Source organism: Austrofundulus limnaeus, unplaced genomic scaffold (assembly GCF_001266775.1).
Source record: "Austrofundulus limnaeus strain Quisiro unplaced genomic scaffold, Austrofundulus_limnaeus-1.0 Scaffold882, whole genome shotgun sequence".
Taxonomy (NCBI): Eukaryota; Metazoa; Chordata; class Actinopteri; order Cyprinodontiformes; family Rivulidae; genus Austrofundulus; species Austrofundulus limnaeus.
The window spans coordinates 62,739-82,448 of NW_013953284.1; the positions used below are offsets into that span (position 1 = coordinate 62,739).

General features: G+C 40.3%; 2 protein-coding genes across 2 annotated transcripts in view; both read right to left on the minus strand.

The window, feature by feature from the left end:
* Positions 1 to 506: 506 nt before the first annotated feature.
* LOC106533094 (beta-crystallin B3) lies at positions 507 to 1,945 on the minus strand. Its single transcript, XM_014029310.1, has 5 exons — positions 1,848 to 1,945; positions 1,497 to 1,615; positions 1,284 to 1,416; positions 999 to 1,141; positions 507 to 897 (listed from the first exon to the last, which is right to left on the minus strand). The coding sequence occupies exons 1-5, from the start codon at positions 1,920 to 1,922 to the stop codon at positions 654 to 656; spliced, it is 714 nt and encodes a 237-aa protein (XP_013884764.1). The 5' UTR covers positions 1,923 to 1,945; the 3' UTR covers positions 507 to 653.
* A 689-nt stretch (positions 1,946 to 2,634) lies between these two features.
* The window catches only part of si:ch73-138n13.1 (protein piccolo), a 35,455-nt gene continuing 18,379 nt past the window's right edge, over positions 2,635 to 19,710 (minus strand). Inside the window, exons 7-13 of the mRNA XM_014029309.1 lie at positions 8,598 to 8,707; positions 6,209 to 6,368; positions 5,907 to 6,069; positions 4,672 to 4,808; positions 4,440 to 4,573; positions 4,261 to 4,341; positions 2,635 to 4,168 (exon numbers count right to left, since the gene is read on the minus strand). Of these exons, the coding sequence (XP_013884763.1) occupies positions 4,266 to 4,341; positions 4,440 to 4,573; positions 4,672 to 4,808; positions 5,907 to 6,069; positions 6,209 to 6,368; positions 8,598 to 8,707 (780 nt within the window). The 3' untranslated portion in view covers positions 2,635 to 4,168; positions 4,261 to 4,265. The remainder of the gene's footprint in view (positions 4,169 to 4,260; positions 4,342 to 4,439; positions 4,574 to 4,671; positions 4,809 to 5,906; positions 6,070 to 6,208; positions 6,369 to 8,597; positions 8,708 to 19,710) is intronic.

The window sequence follows — 19,710 nt, forward strand, 5'->3', positions numbered from 1 at the left end:
GAAAATGTTCGTGATGATGAGTACACCTGGCCTACACTTTTATGGCTGTGCGTGAAAACCAGTAAGCTTTAGTAATTAAGATCACTGATTAAAATCAAACCCCTTTTACTTAACCAATCTATACTGTAGTCATGTTAAAGCTGCGATTTGCACACAAATCATGCAGTTAATTCTCCCATATTGCTCATGGTGACCATACAAACTTAGTGTCATTTGATTTAAAATACACATGCATCAGAGAATAAGATGCACTCTGCTTTAATAGCATACATACATACACGTCCACATGTTTAACGAATCCATCATGGGATTGTGTTGTGGATAAGGTTACTCAAAGTAGCACACATGGCTAAAAAGTTAAATCATAACAGGTTTATTTTCTTGTAAAAAAAAGTTTGCCAAATAAAAGCTATATTACGTGTTTGTGTGGTTTTTGTAGCACATTTTAAGCATCTGTTTAGAAGCCATTTCCATCTGGAAGCACAAGTATAACATCACCAAAGCAGTCCAGGTCAAACAACTTTTATTTGCCACTGAAACCTGATGCATGGCACTGGTCTCTGGGCGCGAGCAGCGTTTGCCGTGGGTTAGGATAAGGCAGAGGGCAGGCACTTCAGGCAGGGTGGGATTTAGGAGGCAGGCGAAGATCCTGCTCAGCTGGCTCCAGCTGCAGCAGGAGGCGCGGGAGGAGCTGGGGCAGGATCCGGATCGGGGCCGGGAGCAGGAGCAGGGTCTGGAACGATGAAGCAGCCCCTCTTGTGCCACTGCATGTCCCGCACACGTCGGACAGACTGGATCTGAGGAACGGGGGCCTCCCAGTCGTTCCAGTGCTTGAAATCCCCCCGTTCGAAGATGAACTGTCGACCCCGGTACCCTGGGTACATGTAGCCGACCCACCTGGAAGAACAAGAAGGCAGGTTTGTCCCAGAAAATCCTCTGTCTGTTTGAACGAAGGACTGTGTGCTAGGATTTAAAAAGAAACAAAGGAGGAGTCTTACGTTCCATTAAGAGCCTTCACACTTGCTACACGGTCCTGAAAACCATGGCCCCACAAACTTGGCACATCATCATCAACAATCTCCATCTTCCTGCCGGCGAACCCAGGGTTCTCATACAAGTGTAGCTTGTGTTCAGCACCGTCCTGAGGAGCAAAAACAGACGTGTGAATGCTTCAAGTTCTTCAGATTTCTCTCATTAATGTTAGCCAAGTAAATACTGACAAACCTCATGTATCTACTCATTTTTTCTTGCATCTGTACAACTGCAAGGGCCAAGTCACTCACCACTTTGAGTGGCCTCAAAGACAAGAGGGTGTAGCTGCGCTGACTATTGGTCCAGGTGTCCCAGCGTGGATATTCACCCTTCTCCAGAATAAACTGCTCCCCTGTGAATCCATGTCGGTCATGACCCACCCAGCTGGGATTAAAGAACAGAAAACAACAGTTTACTAAACACAGTAAAAGTCTTTTTCTAAGTCTGAACACAGACGTACTTACGGTCCTGACTCGACGATGACCGATCCGACCTTCTCCAGCCCCTTCTCCGTCACATCTTTACACTCTGCAGACAGCTCTGCCTTGGTGCCCTGGAAGTTTTCAAACTCAAACAGCACCACCTGGATAAGGAAGCACTTTATCAGCACTGTCCTGTATTTGTGCTGACAACACAAGCAGGGTGAAAGTGCTCAAATGCAATGACATGAATGCTTTAAGCATTCTTAAATGACACCAAGTCTTTCATTACTTTCCTTTACCAGCAGATGTAGCCTGAATAAACAGGAGAAAAAGAGTCAGTTATTCCTGATCTAACCAGGCGGTCATCTCCTAAACAGAAAGTTGACTGAGTACCTTAAACGTGGCTCCAGCTCCACCCTGGCTCTTCCCTGCAGCCAGCTGGTCTGGGGCACTCTGCTGTTTAGACATCCTCCTGATTCACTGCTCCTCCACTTACTGACAGCATCACAGTTAAAACACCATGTACACATGGGCAAATACAGAAAAAAAGTAAAACGCAATGTCAAATTTCCCCCACGATTGTACAGATAATTCACTTGAGGTGGGACTTATTTTCCAGCACAGGAGGTCATAAAACCCCTTTTATAAATCCCTATGTGCCCAGACTGAAGTGTTTTTCTTTCTTTCTTTCTTTTACCTGAATATGCCTGCTAGAAAGTGGTGGCGTCCCTCTCTTTTCTAGCACCACTTGGGAGTTTGGTGGGGTTGAGCCATTAGCGGGCAGAGCCGGGGGGGTATTTATGGTTTATTTCTGGCCACAACAGCAGAAAAGGAGGAGCTGTTGATACAGCAAGTCTGTCGCTCACATTGTGTCTGTAACGCTGCCTCTCAATAGGCAGCTGTGTTGGCACACGCTGCCCTGCCCGTCCGCCTGGCTGCCAGTGAGCACTGTGTGCGGGCACATGGAGAGAGAGCCAAGAGGATTCAGCAAACAGGCCTGCTCAGCACAAACACACACACACTGATTGTCGAGCCACACCCAGTTTCAACCTCACAACTGTTTCCCACACATTTTCAATAAACTCGACACACTTCGGAGGGCAGAGATTTCAAAATAATCTGTTCAATCCTACGAGAAGTTCCACCTCTGCAGAGGAAAAGACAACCTGGAAATTATAACTCAAGTCAGGTAGATTTTATTAAGAATTTATACACTTTAGGACACTGGCCAGTACAACACAGTGCAATACACATTGCTACTTCCAAAAAAAAAGGACAAATATGAACAGAAAATATAAACCCTCAGATTTCATGATCAGAAAGAGTCACACACGTAGAAAACAAAGGATATTCGTTTTTAAGCCTCCAACATTCACTGTGCTTGCACTGAGTGAGACAAGCCGTTCAAACAGGAAACATGGCCAACGGGAGGGGGCAGAGGTCAGTGCTGTAGTGCATCAAGTGACAAAGTGCTTGGTAGAAGTGTGAGCGCGGGGTAAACACCAGGGAAGAGGTTTAAAAGAAGGTAGTGAACTGGTTTAGTAGTGAAATAAACCCCGCCCTCCATTGGAGTAGTGTGAGCCGACACCCTGACCCACTTGCAGCCCGTCGGGAGAGAGAAACGCCTGATGTGACAGGGGCAGATTGTGCATGCACATGTAGTGGTGAGGAAAATAAACATTGCACATTCATTGGGAAGACGTCGTCAGAACATGATCAAGGATAAGAGAGCGAGTACACGAGACGTATGGCTTTCCTTGGATCGTTCAGTCTCTTAACGAAGGGAAGACAGGCCGAGTGTTTGTGCTGATTTGTTTTGTGCATGATTGACAGATGCAGTTATTTGTCCAAAAGCCCCCTCCTCTAGTCCCTCATACAGACAAAATATTATAATATATATTGTAACACAGTTAGGCTGAGGAGTGTATCAAAGTAAAAAGCCAAGGAGCCTCTGTTGTAGTGATGCATCTTACAGTTTTCTGTCTTCAAAACTATCTCTCTGTTAAATCAAAGGTACAAATATAACATTTGACTATAGGTATTAACAAAGTAACATATTCCCACAGACAGTTCAAGCCAGGGCTTGATTTGTTCTCTCTCTCTCAAAAAAGTTATTTAGTGTCTGAAATGTTATCAATGGCAATGTTTGTGTGACTCTGATCAACAGCCGCCACAGACAGCACACACACAGCTGAAGCTAACTCGCAGATATTAGCTGAGACGACATACAGACAATCCTGTAACTGGATCTCCCTCCAGCGTCCGGTGAAGCATATCAAGGCATCATGGTCCCATGTTAAACATCTAAAGTGTGGTCTGACGATTGACTTTTTTTTTTCTACCCCCATTTTTAAAAAATGTTTCTCCAGGTCCTCGTTAAGTTTATTGACGTAAAAAGTCCCTCCAGGTGCAGCAGATTTTCCACATGTTCGATCATGAAATGGATGGAGCAGAGCAAGCATGACGGTGGTTTTTGTCCTCGCTTGTTTTATATTTTCCATAAGATGGAGATTCTCCGTTAGGAAAAAACAAAGGCACCATGCACATTTATCGACCCAGAAAGTGGAGAGAAAAAACAAAACAAAACAAACAATAACAAAAAAAAAAAATACTAATGAAAAAAATATATTCAGCAGCTGTAGATCCACTCTCTTCTAATGACTGAGTCACTTGTTAAGGCCTCTGTTTCATACAGGTTCATCTGTTAAGGCAACCTTCAGAGAAGAAGAAGATGATGATGAGCCTTGACTATGTTTGATTGTTGAGTTTTAGAAGAAGACATTAAAAACATCAACAAGTATTTTACCTCATTTAGGTTTCACTTTCATATTGACTCAAGCGTTTCTTGGATTTTAGCTCCTTCAACCACTGTGGCGAGTCCTCCTCGCTGCAAAAGATTAACACCATAAACAAAGGCACAGCTGCACAGYTAAACATGTTGAAACGTTTTGTAAACAAAGACACCAAGGAGCCGGTGCTGCTTGCCTGTTTTCCTTCATGCCAGGCGGGGGCAGCACACGCGCTGCTCGGGGGAGGAATGGAGACTTGGGAGAGCGAGATACTGAAGGAGAGGGTCCGTTAGTCTGATTGTCAGAGTCACTCCTCTTCTTCAGCTGGGCCTGATGAAAGTGGGACATGTTTATAGCTGGCGTGGCAAAGCCTCAGAACAAGCTAATCAATCTGGTGAGGAAGGTTTTCTGCAGAGCTGCCGGCCCACCTTTAAAGCTGAAGGGTCTACGCCAGGAAACAGGGCCACCCTCTGTGGCTGCGAGGCGACAGCAGGGCCAGCCTCGGCTCCTCTGGTCTTCTCCTCAGACTCTGAGTCGTRGTCGTCTTTACACTCAGCCTTTGTTTCTGTCCAGGGGACAGAACAGATTCACAGGTTCAACTCAWAATATCAGATTTTTAAACAGATTTTAAAGTTTTATTGGTACCCATGTACAAACATTTACATTATAGTGCATGTACACAGTAAACAAAAGATGGGATAGCGGAACAGAAAAATACAATTTTAAACTATACTACACAGTTTATTTTTGTGAAACCACATTCTGATTTAAAGTAAAATATAAAAAAGTGTTTGCTTTAAGGCTTGTGTAACCTGTAGCACATTAGTTACAATACTTTTTTATTTAGACAGAATATGATTACTTGGTATGAGGTTCACAAAGTATTTTGTAATAAAAAAAATATATATAATCATGCATCTGTGCAAACTTCATGAGTCACCATTCAGTTTTTTATATTTGTTTAAGGAGACAGAAATTGGAAGTAAAGAAAAAAGAAAAAAAAGGCTGGTTTAAAACTTATGCACAGATATTTATGTTTAGACTTTCTATAATAAATCTGAAAAAACACTGGTTTTCTCAAAATAAAAAGCTTAAATGAGTCAGTTTTTCCACTTTTAGAGAAAATGTTTTTTAGTTGTAGAAAATAAATGACATTTTGAAACTATTTTTTTTTCCATAGATATTGAGAGTTGGAAAATATTAAAAGCAACATTTCGACCTGTACATATTTTTAAAGATCAAGTAGGAATCCTGTAAATTGTAACAAGAAATTATTATCACAGCAAAACCTTTTCTTCCTGATTTTCACTGCCACAAACTACAAGTTTTTAGAGTTCAAACATAAAAACTAATACATTTTCTGTCAAATAACTGCTGCATACCTGATAAATAAAATGATTAAAGCTGCAAGTTCAGTCCTAGCAATTATTAAAAATTAACCGAGTATCACCGGCTGATGGTGGCCTTTAGTACTAAAATATTTTTTTTATAAACATGTTTTGAGGACAGGGTGTTGGGATCAGATAAAATACAAAATAGGGCATTCTGTTTTAACACATCAAAACAAAATACTAATTCTGAGGGATGAATGTTAGTATATTTGTTTAATTAACACAACTCGATTCTGTAACTATAAAAACAGAAGTTTTCAGACAGTCGTTACCTGTTGAGTCTTTGTAAATCCAGTCCTCGGAGGTTCCTCTGTCCTCCTGAGTCTGGACCACGCTCAGACGAGCCGCCTTGGACGGCCGTGTCCGCGGAGCTCGTTTCTTCCCCAGCTGGGCTCTGGAGCGCAGAACACTGTTGTCTAACAAAGCTGTGGGAGCCTGAATATCCAGGCACAGAAAAAAAAAGACACAATTAGGACCAGTTGTGTTTGTGGAGTCATATTACACATCAGAGCAGACAGCTAAAGGCTCAGGTGACACTTGTTCAAAAAAAAACTGAGCTGAGGTTTACACTTACGTCAGGGAAAGGCTGAGTGTCAGACGAGGACACAGGAGGGACACCGTCCAGGGTGTCAGTGTCCAGCTGGGTGGTGGGGTCACCTGGTGAATGGAGTGGAGTGGGCTTCCTTGGGGAGGGGCTGAGATTGCTGTCTGAACTAGGAGTAGCGGGGGTCAGGCTAAAACAGAATTGTTAAAAAAAAAAACAAGTTTAAGCAACAAATCATTTCATAAAAAATATCTGAGCGACCACAAAATCTAATTCTGCTTCTAAGACACTCCCACTTCAGCACGTCTTCACAACAATGTTTCATGCTGTTTAAAGCTTTCATTAGAGCGCTGTAGGAGGGTAGCCTCCTCGGCAGAAAAAATACATTCCCTCCATGAAGGTATTTTTTTTAAAGGACTGTACTGAGAAGTAGCATTATAAGCTCAACAGACGTGTAGGCCCGCCAGGTGTTTGCTTTGTTGTTGCTGCTAGTTTGGCGGAGCTGTGTGGGGGAGTAGTGGTCCTCTGTGAGGCCGAACATGACTGAGGATTGAGCTCCAGGGAGGAGCTTTGGGTCAGCAAGTGTTTAGACAGCTCCACARGGCCACAGGAGATTCAAGGGTTTCTCAAACATGCATTAATGAGTCAAAGCAACACTCTGAGTATGTTTTTGACGAGGGAATGACATTTTAACATGAAATAAAGCTCAAAAAAGTCGATTTTTTTAAAAACCACCTCTTTGTCACTGTAAACTGAAAACCACCCCCGAGGCCGACTCTGTCTACTTTTAAGATTAGGCTCAATTCTTTCCCTTGTGATAAATCCTGAGTTYTRCCTTAGTTCTCCTGCTATATAGACCGCTGAAAGACAAACTGACCATGTTTCTTCTCTGATGCTGTCTTTACTCAATTCACTCTTCATGACTGTATTTGTAATTATTTTAGTAATGTGTTAGTTTTTTTCCTGTCTCCCCAAAGAAAGTKCACCTGGACCAGACATTTTGTATTTGTCTGTATTATTGCTTCTTGTCCTCTCTTCACCCTGAAGCTTAGATCAGCTGGAYGTTTCTTCCTCTTATAAGTGAGTTTTTCTTCCCACTGTCTCCTACGCTGCTTAGGGTGGAAGGTTGCAACAAAGTGGAGATTTGGCTTTTTTCTTTAGGTAACTTTTATTGACAGCCTTTTTATAGGGTAGGTGAATGTTTTTGTACAGTGACCTGAGACAACATCTGTTGTGAATAGGTGCTATTTAAATAAAATTAATTAAAGAAAATGAATWAAAAATGAACAGTAAATTATATATTATATTGTAATGTAAATGCACATTATATTGAATTTTTACCCTCACGTGTAAACAAATCAGAACAACGGTCCCTTCTTATGATTGTGTATTTGTTATTGTAATACCCTCATCTGACCAGAAGAGGTCAGTAAATGATTGGGAGGGCTTTTTGTCCTTTTTACTTTGTGCCAAGATTCACTGAAGAATTACAAATCAGTAAAAAAAAAAAAAACTATCTAAAGGAAATTTAAAATTATTTATAGTACATCAAAAATATTAAAGAAATGATTAAGGTGGACTGATGACATTTTAAAGCATAATGGTGAAACCATGTCTGAAGTGAACAACCATGGAGACTAACATCAGCTGCTGAGACAAACTGCACCCCTCCATCATCATTAGGATCAGGAGCATCATTTATTTGCTGTAATTTAAACCAGGCTGCTGCTGCAGCCAGAAACAAAACAGGAACAGGTAGTTTGTGCAGCTTGGCAGCTATAAAATAACAGCATATTGAAGTCTATGTATGTTTTTTTCCMGGTAACTGTGAATATTTTAACAAGGCAGAACTGTTGTTTTAAATAAAGAGAGTGTGAGAAACTAACACACTCTACAAAGCTAAGCTACCTGTGTGTGTTTAAGTAAACTGCATGAAGTCCAAATCTGTCTCCTGCTAAAACTAACGATACGCAACAAAAAGAATCAGATGACTGAATCATCAAGAAGTTAATATTCTTCACCAAAAGCATAGAAAGACTTTCCTTTCAACACTGCAACAGTTACAATCCTCAGATCACAACTGATCAGGAAGAGTTATTAAAAGGAAGGGTGATGCAACAGAAGTGTAAACACACATATTATAAACATGTGTGCTCAAATCCAAGAAATGTTTGCACTTTTTTAATATAACAGTCAGTCAGTGAGAACAGAAGTGATACTTTATTTTGTATTTGTGTTTGTTAGATACTACATTTACCAAATTATAAATGTGCATTTTAGATAACTTTGCAGCTCTCATGAAATTAGTTTTGGATCAGTTAGCAGTGCCTGTAACTGAGTGGAAGTGATTTTTGGACAGCAACAATAGTGAAGGAGCACCAAGTTGAACTAAGTTACACACTGTGTAATTTATATTCACCTGTCGTCAGAGCGCAGGCCCGTCTCCCAAGTCCCATACTGACTGTCTGTGTCACGAACAGGTGTTCCAGAGTCCTTCTCCGTCTCTTCACCACTTTGGTTCTGCTGCACCTGGAGGCAACAAGATGGCAGAAGAGAGAGGATTTAAGGACTGATGCATTGGAGTCATGTTCCACTCTACAGGTTTAAAAACGTTTCCTCACAGCTCCTGGAAAACACGTTGCASTGTGCTGCAGCCACTTGTGGGCAGTCTCTGAAAAATGTGACTCACTCAGGTGCAGATGACTTTTACTTGTGTTGTAGCTTTTCTTTACTATAAAAACAGTCAAAGTAGACAAGAACTGATTGTTGTGACAGAAAAATAAGCTTTAAAAATTAAGTTTCTTCTAAGTTTTTTAACCCATAAATGACCCTTTAATGTTTCATTCTCTGTTGAGGGAACGTAGTCTTCATGTCGCATCAGTTTATGCTTTACTAAATTTAAACTATCAGAACTTAGGCTTTAGGCAGGATCTTCTCTGAAAGTTGTGTGCTGCTTGCCTTTTGGAGGAAAACATCCATTATCTGCCCTGGTTGAATATTCTCAACCACTCATGCTGCAGAGGGTGAAATCAGTGCAAAGCTTCATTGCTGTGCAACCATTCTAGCAGGTCTATTTAGTAGAAATACTAAGAAGGAGGCTGATGTGTGAATGATGTGACAGGTAATAATCCAACCCAGCTTTGACTGACGCCTGTGACCTATTCATATTTTCAGTGCTAAGCCAAGCTCAAAATCCCGTTTATCCAACACAAAAAGCAACAACAGGGTGATGTGAAGTAAAAGACATTAGGTGCTTATTGAATGTCACCAAATATACTGAAAGTTCTGCAGAAGAAGCAGCAGGTGAGCTTTACCAGGTAACAGCAACAGGACAGATAAAGGTAAAAGGAAGCATTAATGGAGACAGGATCAGAGTGGGGACAAAGACAGAGACGGGAGGGTGAGTGATTGTGTGTTTGCTGCCTACTGAACCATGCCTCTTTTAATGAAGCTGGCACAGAGAACATACTGTCTCAAAAACCAAACAGGGCTCAGAGAGCCACGCCCACACACAAACCGATAAACCTGGTCTAGATTAAGAAAGAAAAGAAACAATAGAAAATCCTCCTGTTCTCAGTGATGCCTGAGGGAAAGGTGATACACCTGTAAGTGCCCGGGCTCCTTGACCATGAGAACTGTTTACTGTTGATGTTTATGCAAAGCACTGATTGCAGATCAGTGTGCTCATATTCTGAAAGCCTCATGAATGCATTCCCTGTTTTCATTGTCTGCACATGAGCAAAGATACAAGACTGCTGCAAACCAAGTGCAAGAGAGACAATTAAGTAAAACTAATCTGAAAGATTTCCAGAGAGTTTGATCAGTGCAGGATGTTATTAATCAGTGAACCCTTTCCTGACAGGAAAGGATAAAACTCAGAWCAGTCAACAAACTTGACTTTTTTCTGTGAAAACACTTCAGCTCATTTTTTTAAAAAGTTTACAGCACTCACACTTTTCAACCTGACATCCAATTATCACTCTCCTTAAACACGAAATACACCAACTTCACACCTCAGATCCAGTTTTCTGTGGAGTCAGGAACAGGTTTATTTAGGAAAGCAGCAGTCTAGAGTTTCTGTCACCAATCCACTTTATTTCCAACCTATTTTATGCTATTATGTAATCCACCCCTTTTCTACATGTTGCTATTTGCTGCTTTCACTGTTGGCAAATGAATTAACAAGAGCTTATAAACTCTGCTGATAAAAATTCCAATCCTGTGTGTGTGTTTGTGTGTAATGCTCAGCCCAAACGCACCCAGAAACACACCTGTACCCGATCAGTTCAGTGAAGGAACACTGCCTCTGCAGGAACATGTTACAGAGAGAAGCTTTTATAAAGCAGCTCCCTCATACTTTCTATTGAACAGTGAAAGATTATGAGCGAGCTTAGCCATCTGACAAGTACATAAAACCTTTTAGATGTTTACGGCTGTGTATAATCGACCTCAAACAACGCAAATGTGGTAGGAGGAGGAAGTCGACTGAACCGACAGGTCCGGTAACAATGACTTATAACTGTGCAGACGAAAGCTTTTCACTAATAACATTAGCAATAGTCTACTTCCCCTGGACAGGAAGGGTGTGTCAAGGAAAACAACATAACAAAGAGTGGATGAATGGAAGGATGAAGGACAGAAAGGCCTGATCACTAAGGTCTGGCTGGCTATCTGCAGAGAAAAAGGCAGGAATGAGGTCTTGGAAAGTTTGTTTTGATAATTCACTGACACAAGGAACTGAGGAAACAAAGTTGTCTGCTTAAAAATGGGAAGCTGTCTGCTTTCAAGCACCTTAAAGGTGATGGGAGACTAGAAATTAAAGCAGAAAGTGACCAACAAACATAAATAATTCCACTTCCATTCATGCCAGAGTATTAAACTGAGATGATCTTATTGAGCATAGACAGAATTACAGCTGTTTTGGTCAAACCTTGACAATGACATTATGTGAGATCTTATGAGATGTGTTACTGCTCTATGTCATGGGGATAACAATCAGCTACTCCACACAAAATTTACCTCAAGATTGGTACAAACTACTGCACTAGAGACATTTTTATGAGAGCTAATGCCAATTGGGTGCGGCAGCCATCTTAAATAGGGTTGATTCCAAATGTCAACGAGTTTTGGGTGTTAAGAGAAAAGGCTCCCTGGTTGATAAAAAATATCTCCCACCACATATTCAAAGTCTATTTGTTTTCATCTTTAAAACGAAAAGGGAGAAATTATCTTCAGAGTTCAACTAAAATCCTTATAGTGATATTTTGCTACCAGACAAACAGAGTTGACTAACATTTAATGAGTTTAACACATTGRACATTGTTACTAAACACTACTGCATTATGTGTTGGGGTAACTCTTAGCTGCTTTACCAAATATTAGCTCAGAATTAGAAAAACTGACCGAATTAAAGTAATTTTTGTATTTCAAAGAATCGGTTGGCTGTGGTGTCCATTGTTATTTGGGTTCACTCCAAAATGTATTCAGTTGTAGATGTAGACCTAAAATATGATGTCATTAATATCCACAAACATGTCAGTTTGTACGGATTGTCTGTAAATTACACGGATTTTCCTCCGTTTTGCAGGTATAAGGATGAATAGGGCAATCTCACAGATTTTTTCAAAAACTCAGTTTCAAATGTTTTGCACATCTCAGAGCCTGTAGGATGTAACCCCGCCCCAATAAATAAAAATAAATAACCAACTCCCAACTAGGCCTGTCACGATAAACAATAAATCAATTAATCGTACAATAAATTTAATTTAATTAAAATAAGAACGATAAATTTTCATTTGCATGCTTGTTTTCTTCATGTCTCCTTCGTTTCTACTCCTTAGCGTAGAGAGGAGTGAACTCTGGCATCAGGTATTTGCCAGTTGCATGGTCTTGTCACAGCTGGTGCTCAGCTCAGGATGCCCTCAGGGCACCGTGCCAAACCTTGGGATTGCCAACTGTTGTTTTTTCTTTCTTTTTACACTATGTAATTTTTAATGTAAAATTCTGTAAATGGTGGGGTTATATCATTATATTAATTTAAACTGGTCTCCAAACAATATGTTTATCGCAATAATTTCTGAAACAATTTATCGTCCAGTAAAATTTGTTATCATGACAGGCKTACTCCCAACTTGCTATGCCACCAGAAATAGGCTATGCCTTCCCTGCTCCTCTGCGCTGCAGGRYCTGTTATCTCTGCCCCACGTTCTGTCTTTCCCCACGGCCYACAGTCCGCTTTCACCCCCACCCCCTGCGTTTTGAGTAATACAGATTTTCTGTAAAAATTACAGATTTTGGAGGGTCAAGAAACAGCTAAACATCAGAAGTTGACATGTCTGTCTCCAGCCTGTGTTTCATGAGACATTTTGCTAACAGACAATAATGACTCTAATAATTATTGGCTAAATTTTAAAAACAGATTTCTTTCGATCAGTTATCACTTGCATGTATTAGGGGTGATTTTCAGCTATTACCACACCAAATTTAACCTCTACATCTGAAAATTGGCAGAGTCATCATCGTTTGGGCCATCTTGAATGGGATGCGCCTGTTCAAAACTATTACACCACCTTTTTTTGTTGGTGAAAGGTAATAAAATAAATGCAGCACAAGAGCTTCAAGCTCTTTACCGAGTTTATCTCGTCATTGGTGAATGTGAGCGTATCACAGGATTATTATTAGCACAGCTTAGTATCAAGAGCACTGCACTGAATCAGAGCTTGTAAAATATAAACATCTCTCACAAAGTGTTTATATATACTGTGGCTGAGACATGTGCTTCATCAGATTACAGAAAATTTGATCCGCTGTGACTGTGATGCTATTAAAGCACATTCAGTCACATCACTGTACTTGCAGTATGCCGTCACTCTATTATGTACATCTCTGCTTAAATCTGAGCTCTGACTCAGGCTTCATGCTCTATGTACACCACAGTAACCAATAACTTTTTCTACARGCATTCAACCCAACCGCTCCTTTGAACACCTAATCTGATGTCAACAAATGGACATTCTAGATGGATGACAGAAGAGTTGCATTAAGATGCATTCTGTTGGGCAAACCCAGCAGTGTTGTGTACAGAAAGAACAACTGAGGTGGATACAGACATGGCCTCAGTGTTGTTCAAAGTATCCAGTGAGAAAGGTCTAAGTCTGTAAGTCGTCTAAAATTTTTACAGAGTGTCAGGACCTTTATGTGCGCACAACCTGACCAAAAATATTACTTTCAGTTTGGGGTTTGTTTCCTGGGTTTTTGCCAAAAGAAAGTGTTTAAGAAATGTTTGTCACCTAATAGCCGAGTTGATTTACCTTATTAAAAAAAGAAAAAGAAAAAATAACAGTGCAGGCAGATGTTCAAAGATAGCTTAAATAATAGCTGATGCACCAAATTACCTCTCATCATTATGCATTTGATGTATTTTTTGTAGTGCTCTCATAATCCTGACTCTTCACTTTTTACTTGTCATTCAGCAACGCRGCTCCCCTAAAACTAAACCTACAGCTCCAACAGGCTTAACATGACAGTGCTGCTTGAATGTTCAACAATAAGTGTATTCATAACGTTTGAATCCAGCTATAACAAGTTGTCTGCTTGAGCCTTTGGGTAAAATGCTGTTTTTATTCTTTATACCTGGCTCCCCACAGCTCAGGCTTTCCAAGTTTACTACTTGTTTTGACATGTATCCTACAATGCATGGTGCCAAGTCTGTGATTATCTGATTTCAGGTCTTGTTTGGCACAAAACGCTGGTAGTTTACAATGATGTGAAAATGTCTCGAGTCATCCCTCTTTTTTTTATTTGCTTCAAGGAGTCAGATGTTGGTGTCATGTTGAAAATGATCTTAAATAGGGCTGGGTGAATAATCAATAACTATATATTGTGACAGACTTGTGATCATTATCAATAATGATCACAAAATGCTTATATACTAGTAATAAGCATTTTTCTCCTGGTCCATATTTCAAATGGTAAAATAAAAAACTAATCAATATTTATCAATATCAACTGATATGAAATGCCTACATTGTGATACATTTTTCCGTTATATCACCCAGCCCTAATCTACGTAAGTGATATTTCTTCAGGTTTCTGAAGACTTTTCATTCATTTTCAATGTAAAGTCCAATCATCTTCAGTTTGTTTTATTAATTTTATTTGTTTGTTAAGCCACCTAATGTTAACCAATGAATCATTCAGGCATAAACAGATCGTAGATCAGGTTATCATCTTACAAATCATATTATGCTGTCACAAAAGCAGCCCAAGTCCAAAGAAAAACTTTAAAAAGCCTGTAGACTGTTTGAAAGTATGTCTGCTTAAAAGCTAAAGTAATAAAAGTGGTTTCAAACTTTAGAACAGCACTGTTTAAGTGATATCTATTATATGTCAAAATCAATCTTCACATATGGCTGGACAGGAAGTATTAAAAAAGATCAAATTAAATTCTGCAAAGAACCATTGCTGTGGAAATGAAAACCTCTATAGGCTCCCAAATATGAAGTTGCTATTTGGTCAATAAGTTCAAATCAAACTTAAACATTTTGTTCTGCTGTCACCTTGGACACAAACAAAACATTTCAATAATTTCAGCAAAACAACCAACTCAGTCATTTAGAAACTTCCTGAGCCCTGACTGCCAAATTCAACTGTCACTGACTTCTTTTTGTTATTCATCCACTTACTGATGGACGGCAGGCTTTCTCTCAGACCACAATACCAGCTGTTCATGTCTAAATCTAAGACCAAGCATCAGAACTGACCAGGTCATGAAAACACCACTTATTCAGGAGCTGTGAGTCATGAGGTGTTGGGCAGCAGTTAAACAAATAGGCATCAGCTTTAGAGCAGCAGCAGTTTCAGTGTAATGTATGAGTTACTCTCACAGATTTTGTAATCCACACACATTTGTTCTTCTATCCTCATGGGGACTTTGCATTGACTTAAATTCATTTTCCAGTCATTTCTARAGCCTAACCCTGACCTTTTACCCTAAACCTAACCACCCCAGCACATACCTGACCCAAAACCAGCTTTTCAAACCATGGAGTCTGGGCTTTTGGCCCCATAAGGAACAGTAYGTCCTCACAAGTCTGGGTGTATCGGGAAAGTGGTCAAAAATCGTAACAAAAACATGAGCTTACACATACAGAAAAAGGGCCAAAGTGCACTGAAACCAAGTGACAAAACATCCAGACCAGACTTTTATATTTTAAGAAGTGCAGGTTTTTGTCTCTGCTAGTGCTAAAATGCTAATAGTGTTTTCATTTTTTCTTTGGTAAAATGACAAATATCCAAAAACAACACAAAAAGACCAGAACATGACAGGCTTGTAATGAAGCATGGTTTAGAGATTGTATCAGGAGTAAAGTAAGACAGCTGGTATGACACATAGAAAGAGTTCGATGATTAGCAGATGGGACGAGTGCATCACAACAGATGTAGAAGTATTGACATGCTTGACTGGAGACCAAACAGCTGATGAWGGAGCAGCTGTTTCTACAGGGACGTGGACATTGCTGCAAAATGACTTGAATTCCACTTTAGCTTTATTTAACTCCAACAGATGTTAAAGCAATACTTCTCGACGTGTAATTATGGTTTACAAACCCTGAATCACATTGATGCCTGGCCAATGTATGTGTATTGTCTGTAGCAGGAACCAGTGTTTAACTGCGTTGTGTGTTTGTACTCAAAATGTGTGTGTGTGTGTGTGTGTGTGGAGTCTTACAGCAGTGGGGGTGTTGGGTGCCGTGCGTCTGCGTAAGGACAGACGTTGCTGGCTGCGCAGTGAGAACCTGCGGATGGACTCCCTGCTGCGGGACGCCAGAGACCGTAAAGAATTGGTTCTCTTGAAGTCCCCGATTCCATCCTCCCCCCTGCCTCCTCTCTCCACCGAGCTGGATAAAAAGTTGAGCGCTCCGTGGAAGGAGCGGCGGACATTTCCCATCCATCCAGACACCTGAGAGTGGGCCACCGACAGCTTGTCCCCGAGATACTCCATCACAACCCGCTGCTGGCGAGATCCGTCGTGTCTGAACAGAGCCTGTGGGCTGAGCTGTGACTCCTATTATTACAGCAGCAGCAAATCATTACAGTCTTATGAATACTAGAGAGATGACGGTCCGGGAATGGTGTCCTAGGTACTCACTGACGCATGCTGCAGGGTCAATACTGCAGCAGCGAGGAAGGTGACAGGAAGAACAACAACAGAGCTGAGCTTGTCTCAAGTGGTGATGCAGCACAGATAAAACAAGTCAGTACGTGACCATGGCAGGACTGAATCACTCTTCAGTTCCACTTCTGAAAGGCCTCTCTGCAGTTCAGTCCTCCTGGAGCCACCAGGACTCTTGTTTCAACTCATCACTGTCGAGGCTCCACGCTGTCTGACTCAAGTGAATTTGTAAGCTTTCGTAAGTCTATTTCAATGCTCACAGGATATGCTAGCTATGATTTGCCTGACACAACAACCAAACAGGCATGTAAAGGTTGGAGAAGGGCAATTATAAAGGGCACCGCTTTGAGAGACAGCGTGGGTGCTCTTTAACAGGTTCTCAGCGTGTTTCTCTGGTTTCAAGCACACAAAGTAACTAAAGTGTCAAAGTGACCAGTAACAACAACACTAACATGTACTTTAGATTTCAAATGTTCAGTAAAACATTCACTTTAAGTGTTTTTTTTATTAAACAAAGCTCTGTGACATGTCTGTCCGTCCTCCAGGTGTGAGCTGTTCTGTCCTGATTGAAATCCTAAATATCAAACAGAATAGGTTCCCAGGGCTGATGTTGATCCTTTAATCCATGGAGGGCAAAAAAAAGAGGCTCAGTTTTAAAGTTGAAAAATCCATCTCAAAAATGCTCCATCATCATAGTTTGCACATGTTTTTTAGCAAAAAGCTGTGCAGAGAAATTCGTAGAAGACAGCTGGTGGCAGAAGAAAGCTGCTGTYGTCATTCGTATTCCATGAGGAAAACCAGAGGACACCCAACGCAGTGTCAAACACAGGCAACATGAGCCAGTGCCGTGAGAGAAAAGTCAGCTCGTGAAAGGTGGGGAGGAATTTATTATTCCCCCCACTCCTTGGTCCTTCTGCAGGTACAGACAGGTAGGTGAAAATGCGTCAGCTTTTGTTGCTGCTTGCAGAGCGTTCTAGGACTCGCCGTCAAGGAGAAACTGGGTGGAGAGAGGGAGTGTGGAAGGGAATCAGAGAGAGAGTGAGACAGAGAATGGGAGGTCCCTCATTCAGAGCAGGAAGGGAAGGAGGGGGTGGGGGGGGGTGAAATATGCTCTGCAGTGCTCCGTCGCTCCAGTTTGATTAAGTAGCAGCCGTAGAAAGTGATAAAGCAAAGCAGGAGATGCAGATGCAGAAGGTGAAAACAATGTCCATGTGGCTATGATACCTCTGATAAAACACAGAAAGCTGTGAAACAGTCAGAAAACAAAAAAGGGGACAATCCTCTAAATAACAAAACTACTCACATTTGAAAATAATTAAACTTGAAGAAAAGAGAAGGAAAATGAGATTTAATTATATGCCCAACCAGTTTGTCAGCGCATTGTAGACAAAAACAGCAACATCACCAGGGCCAGGTGAGTGTTTGTTTAACTCTCACTCTGAGTCAAACTCATGCAAACAACTGAGCAGACGTTGCTGTCACACAATAGCAGCGTAAACAGGTTTCTGCAGATGAAATGCTACTCTGTATAAAGCCACAGCAGGCGAGTCCAGATGCACCTCATATAGTTAACCTCTGAGCAAAGTGGAGCAGAGGGGCTTATAAAAGCTCTAACACTGCAGATGTGTGTCCCCTGCAGGTAGTGGATGCTCCTCACGGTGCCACACTAGAACAAAGTGTTCAATCAGGAGCTCAACACAAAACCTCAACCTGGATGTCTCCTATAAGTTATGTTTTTTCCTCACGCAGTTTAACTTAATTTAACAGACTTAGAAATTTAAAGTTGTGTCCCCATCTAATATTTTAATCAAGTTTCAGGCTGGGTGGTAAAGCATACCCTCTACCACATGYGGTGGGGGTCAGAATTTTTCTGAGAAGATTCTGCAGGGGTCTACAGTTTGTGTAGAAAGAAAATATAAAACTAATGTTTGTGAGCTCATAGCTGTCAAACCTGATGTTAAGAGGTTAGTGTTGAGAATAACATGTGATATTTAACAATTAAAAATGTATGCCACTTCAGGGGTTTATACACAGAATGGATCATTATTTGACAAGTAAAGGCTTATTTGAGAAGCTCAGTCATGATGAGATGTTTTGTTTTGTAAACTTTTGAAAGCTATAATTTGTTTTAACTATAAGRTCGACAGCTTGGTTTATCTATTTTATGTTCTCACACACAGATAACATTTCTCTTGACCTTATTTTAACTAAATTAATGTTTTGTTTTGTAAAAGTTTTGGATGTTCTTTTGCCTGAGCTTCTGTGCAGTAAAGTAAAATTATAAAATATAGTGAAATGTTCAAGATTACACATGTGAAACATTTGAAACAAATAAAACAAATAGGTAATTAAGAGTTACCAGGTTGTGTTTGACATAATAAATGCACAAAATGCATGCAACAATGATATTATATTACAAAATATTTTATCATAATCTATTTGCCACTGAAAGAAGACCTAATGGGACAAACACTGCATAATAAGGTTCAGTATAACATTTGGTACCATTTGTTGTAAATAATCTGTTATTCTGATAAAGTCTAAGGTGGACTCATTTTAACTCTCGCTAAAATAAAAACTGACTCATCTTTTTTATTACAGTTTTAAATAAGAAATGAATGCAAACCACCCAGAAACTTTTTTTTCACACTGTTGTCATCCTTCAGTCTTGTGTGTGGACCTCACCGGCCCTCCCACCTCCCCCATAGGCCATCATTCAATGAACTACCAGACACATTAATATTATTTCTTACTTAAATCATTAATAAAATCAAAATTGTTAATTAAGTCCATATTTTTTCCTCTTTAACTTTTGAACATTAGTTTTCATTGTGTGCTAACATCTGACTGCTGTCTTTTTTCACACAAACAATGACACAGTAAAGTTGTGGTGTAAAACAAATCAATCAAGAAATATTACTGCTGATCTCATTTCCTTCTGTCAGGAACATCATTCACTGAAAAGTGACTCATAGTTGCTCATCACTTCTCCTCTCCTGACCCCATCCATCCTAATGCAGCCTCAGCCACAACCTCAGCTAAGAGCAGCTAGAAGATGGTACAGATATATATGTACAGACAGCACATAACATACAGTACATTCAGACCAAACATCTTACGTAAGAAGACTTTGTTTACACAGTTTTTCATCACGTATTCCCTAAATAAATAGCTGATTATGAAAAATAATCCTCAACATATTTTTAGAGTTCATTTTAAAGTAACAGTTCAGATCTTTTACATTTATTTGTGGATTCACTTTAACTCATTTTGAAAATGCCATCTCAGAGCACTAGACAAAGAAGAACTTTCAAACAATAAATCCTAAATAAACTTAAAAAGAGTCAATGTAATTTAA

Excerpts from the sequence above, each read along its gene's own strand:
- LOC106533094 (XM_014029310.1), bottom strand. The coding sequence starts at position 1,922 with ATGTCTAAACAGCAGAGTGCCCCAGACCAGCTGGCTGCAGGGAAGAGC. Across the intron at positions 1,616-1,847 it reads GAGCTGGAGCCACGTTTAAG|GTGGTGCTGTTTGAGTTTGA; the intron begins GTACTCAGTCAA and ends TTCCTTATCCAG. Across the intron at positions 1,417-1,496 it reads GTCATCGTCGAGTCAGGACC|CTGGGTGGGTCATGACCGAC; the intron begins GTAAGTACGTCT and ends CTTTAATCCCAG.